Below are 5306 nucleotides of genomic sequence, written 5' to 3' on the forward strand. Positions count from 1 at the left end.
GTTCTATACCCCAACTTTTGTTTGGAGACAATTTGAAATGATGTAACCACATGAATAATTTATTTAAAATACTGAATAAATTAAGTATAACGGCATTACTAATTATCATTTTTTCTTATAGTATATTTTATTTTTATTAAACCAGTGGGAATGCTGAACACAGGCAAACAGATTGTTTGAACAGAACCTCACTTTAGAAATGTCCCACCTCCAACCCAGGTATCACAGATTTCAAGCCACCACTTTTCCTGTTTCCAGGATTCAAAGTCCTTATGAGCATTGATTTGACACTATCAAAAATATAAAAGTATTTTTTGATTGAATCTAGGTGAAAATCTTTGAACAGGAAATTCAGAGGACAAGTATAGCCTGTGTGTGACAGATCAGTCCATCAGGGAACAGCAGGACACTGACATTTAGCTGAAGCAGTGAGTTACAAATGAGGACCCTGGCTTCACAACAATTTGATATTATTCTCAATGCATGTTAAGGTTGCTTAATTTTTTAATCAGAAAACCACGGTCTCCCAGCCTCAGTCTGTCTACACAGGTTTGAAGTGAGGGACAATGATCCTGATTTCAGAAAACATTTATCCGTGGAAGGGCTCCAAGTCAGAGGAGGCCAAAAACTCGTCTTTTCCAGATCAGGCACCAGATTAAGTGCACAGAAACTTTAATTTCTAGTCAATTTGACAAGTGAGCACACTGGTGCAAAATGCTGGAATATAGCCATTTACCTAAATTCCAGTATTTATTCCAAAGGCAAGTCTTGCTAGTGTGCCATTTGATTGGTTGCTTTAGTGACTGTGACAGGCCAGATAAAAGTATTGAAAAGCATTGCATCTTTGCATGATGACTCTAACTGTGTCTCTTTCTTCTGACAGCTTTGTGGTTCTCCGTTTAACACAGGCCTTACTCTGGATGAACAGAGAAGTACAGACAGGCTTTTGCTTTCCTCCCCATTTATCAGTACAATGACAGAGAAGGTAAGGGTGCAATTGATACAAACATGAACATATTCAACTCTTTGGCAATAAACAATCCAATGAGATAAAGTAGTAAACCAATTCAGAATAACTTCCACAATCCCTGCAATGCTAATTCTGCCCATATACTCCAGACATGTTTAATTTTTGTTCTGTGTTAAGCAGCTTAATGTTCCAAGGAATTCGATTACAGGAGATATGTCTCTTAAAATTATGACTACACCAAACCTGCTCACAAGGTTTTTCTAAAAAAAAAAAAAAAAAACTTTGTTATTGCAACTCTTAAAACACAACAGCAGAAATTTGTTTTACGTATGAATATGACTGGAATAACTCTCAGGATAATGGGCTTGGGAGTTACTTAACAAGTACAAAATTTTTAACCAACTCATTTAAAATAGTGTTTTGCTGTTTTACATTACCACTAAAACTAGTAGAATGGTTCTCGAAGCTTTCAAATAGAACTTTTTTGACTTACAAATGAAATTTAGCAATGTTTATTTGCACATTCTTTGGCATTCATTTTATTTTAATCATCTCATGCAAAATAAGTCTCCAGATTAGCAGATAAGGCCTACTCACACAGTGTAAAGAAAACCTTAAAGTGGGTTTTTCACAGAAATTTTGGCACTTTTGGAAATTATAAATCACACTGGTACATTAGTATAGCAGCTGCACTTGCTGCTGAATTACCGAACTAAAAACTGATTTTTATAGTATAAAATAGAGTTAAATGTGTATTTATTTTTAAAATGTTCATTATTTATTTTTCCTGACTCTATGCTACTAGCAATTGCTTCCCTCTGACGCCAACTGAACATAAGTGTTTTATTTTTCTCTCTGGCACAGCAAACCAGAATGTTCTGAAAGTTTACAGACCAAAACATTAGTGCCAGTAAAAGTGGAATTTGCAAATATGAACAGAGTGGACGTTAATTCTTTATCATGGCCACTGGTTAGCTTCTACTTTAGTGTGCCTGCAATGGATACATTTCCCAAGAATACAGTTTTTCTGGGAGCTAGAATATCCACATTCAAATTTGCACCATGCAAGACTGCATTCCGCACATCAACTGGAGGAAAGACATCATATCATGAAATGTTCAGAGTATTGTTGGCGAAAAAAAGCATTTTATTGCAATGTATACCTCAGGTAATAATATTGCCCAGATATTAATTGGTAAAACAAATAATTTATTAGTCAATTTAAAGTGCTTGAAGCTGTGGTGAAAAAGAACAAACAAGAAAGTAAAACAGGTATGTAAAGCTGGAAAACGTAGTATCTTGACACAAAAATATATATATTTATAGAACATTATGATATACACCTTAAATATTGTCTTTTTGTGGCCAAAGCCTAAATTGTGCCCGAAGCATGAATTGCACAAGCAACAGTCTGCAAGGAATTGCACAGGGGCCTCAGCTGAAGAAAGAGAGTACCAGTAATGGACTCTTTTTTTTTGGGGGGGGGGGGGGGGGGGGGGGGGAGCACAGAGCTTCAGTAAAAACGTGCTGATGCTCACACACCCAACCAAGTTCCTCCACCCCACAACACACCCAGTCATAATGCATGCAAGCCGACACACACCTCCCCTTTCCACACTTCAAATTGAATTAAAAGTACAACATAAATTGAACTTGAAGGACACAGAAAGGTCATATCATTCATGAAAGGCAATGTGTGTTCCAAAGCACTAACCACCGATGTAGCCATGTGAGCGAATTGCTTAATTATTCAACAATTTCAAACAGTTCAAGGAGGTGGCTAGGCTTGGTTCACGCACTGTTGAATAATCGTAGAGGTAATTGGATGAAACGGTTCGTCTTAGCTTTAATTTTTCTCGAATTCTTGCCTACTCCTCACTTGCTTATTATTTCAAATCCGGCGTTTTAATCCATCAGTTCCTATTGTGCTCATTGCTGATTTCCTCCCCACTGTTGAGATGGTTTTCTAGCTCCTGGATCACCGCAGCCCTGCCTATTTGGTCGTTTCTCCTTTTTTCCATAATTAAGTCCTCCAAACTTTGAAATTCAAGAACGTGGCTCCTTTTATCAGACAATAGGAGTTTTAATCTATAAGGCTGCTTTCCAATGCGTATTTCACCTCCGATTTTGAACTCACGTCTACCAAATTTGCACCAAGCGGCAAAACATTCTGAGTTTCTCCAACTTAGCTCCCTGTCTTTCGCTCCGACTTGCTCCATTGCGTTCTGTACCACTACGTCAGGGTTCAGAGCTTTGAATTTGTACAGGTCGTTGGCGACTCTGCCTCTTCTGCCTTGGCTGGCATCTGTCAAAAAATTGTTCCTTATCTCGGCTCTGTGCAAGTGAACAACTTGAAAGTCTCCCACGTAAACAGCCCAATGTGGGTACTGACCGGTTGCGACAAACTCCACCAAGTCACCCGGCTTACATTTGTTCGACAGATTCTCCGGAGAATACGTACCCATGTCTATGTTCTTGGTACTCTTCTCGTAAACGCATTCGTCCCGATAGTAAACGGCACACTCCAGCTCGTTGCGCTTATCAAATTGCTTCTCTTCCTGATTTTGGTCGTTTTCAATTTCGTGATTATCCTCTAGATCGTCATCATCATTGGAAAAGATATAGGAAACTCCAATCCTTGGACAGTCCTCCTCGGGATCCAACCCGTTCGGATCTGCTGTCGGAACTTCTGCATAACTTAAATGAGTGAGTTTTTCTACCTGATTCCCCATGCCACTTCCCGGTAGCCGGATAAAATGTGACGGGGAAAGAGGACGCGATTCCACCTGTTAAAGGCAGGGGTCAGAGCTTGTGAAAACGCAACACGTAATACGACCTGGGAAAAACTAAGTCCTCTGTGCGAAAGGGTTCCAATCCATCTTGAACAGCGGGAAGTCAGATATTGCCAATAAAAGACAGCTATATCCACGGAACAAAGTATGTGACCTGCACAGACATAAGAATAGGTTATGTTAGTAAGAAGTAACACTTAATATAAAATAACCTCAAATGAGATCAATGTTCAAGTTGCCGTGGTATAGCCTATAGTACGTTCCAAACAGGTGTGTTTCACCTGACATTGTCCACAAACACAAATATGGCTAACACTAAGAGACATTCAAAACGCGGTAACTCACCCGCAACACTTAATATTACATCGTCGGATACAAGCAGCTGATCGTCGATTATAAGATACTAAAAAGAATGTTACTTTTTAGCCTCACTGACTACCTAATACATTATTCCAACACTCCGGAGAGTCACACGAGAGCCCTGTGCAACCGCGACTCCTAAAGCGGAGAAACTCGCAACAGCAGTAATTACACACGGCTTGTCGTTTAAAGAGCCAGTGCTCATTTTATCAGCACAGCTCAGACTTCCATATATGTTGTTCCTCCACGTCGCGAGACCTTGAGGAATTATTTCCTCAACAGGGAAACCAAGATTAACAAGGCTTTCTACCCCTTTTATACAATACATTTATGCACACCCAAACCTGTTACACATAGCCTAATTCCCCTAATCGAATACATATATTCTCTCCAGTGAATGTAATTGAGCTTATGTTTTGTTACTCTTGTTTTTTTTTTACTGTACTTTGTCCGTTTTCCGATTACATTTGTGTAAATAAATATCATACTTCCGCTGGTAATTACTGGGAGTGGTACACTAAACACACTAAATGCAGTAACCAGAGTAGGCCTGTCTCTGTCTGTGGTTCAGTTTGTGAATACGCCTCCTGTGTGTCAAGCCATGTACCTAGAAAAATGATATAGGCTAAAATAATTATCTATGGCAAGAAAAAGTGGTCATGTGTAGAGAACCTATTGGCCAAATGATGTAAGCAAGAGCTAGCTTTAGTTATTTCAAGGTACAAAAACAAAGTATTTATGACAACTTCAAAAATCGACCTTCTGATAGAGTTAATCATTCATTCTCATAGAGTTAATCAGTCATGCTGTATCGTTTCTTCTAACAGGACACCATCTTCATAAATGTACCATAAACAATGTTTTGTTGTAATGAAATGCGTTGCATTAACATGTATTCTCTGAAGTATGAATCTCTTAGTAAGTTAAATATGAGGAACTTCTGGGACATACGAGGTCAACTGTTACTGGACACCACGTTATTTGTTGTATGGCAGTTGCCATATAACATACTGTATGACATGACACGGTTCAGCAACAAAGACAGCATACTCTCACATATTTAGTACTGGCTTTAAAAATATATATAAATGGTAGCCAATTGTTCATAGCCATTCATTTTACATTTGACTCACAGTACTGCATACATTTGTGAACCTAAAAATAACGTACAGAACTCGATAAGA

At 38.6% G+C, this 5306-nt stretch overlaps 1 protein-coding gene across 1 annotated transcript; it reads right to left on the bottom strand.

The window, feature by feature from the left end:
• Window positions 1-2094: 2094 nt before the first annotated feature.
• lratd2b (LRAT domain containing 2b) lies at window positions 2095-4320 on the bottom strand. The gene is made up of 2 exons (XM_035394989.1): window positions 4108-4320; window positions 2095-3916 (listed from the first exon to the last, which is right to left on the bottom strand). Exon 2 carries the CDS (start codon window positions 3700-3702, stop codon window positions 2884-2886), a length of 819 nt encoding a protein of 272 aa, XP_035250880.1. The 5' UTR covers window positions 3703-3916; window positions 4108-4320; the 3' UTR covers window positions 2095-2883.
• Between the last annotated feature and the right edge of the window lie 986 nt (window positions 4321-5306).

The sequence above is a fragment of the Anguilla anguilla genome, chromosome 1 (assembly GCF_013347855.1).
Source record: "Anguilla anguilla isolate fAngAng1 chromosome 1, fAngAng1.pri, whole genome shotgun sequence".
Classification (NCBI taxonomy): Eukaryota; Metazoa; Chordata; class Actinopteri; order Anguilliformes; family Anguillidae; genus Anguilla; species Anguilla anguilla.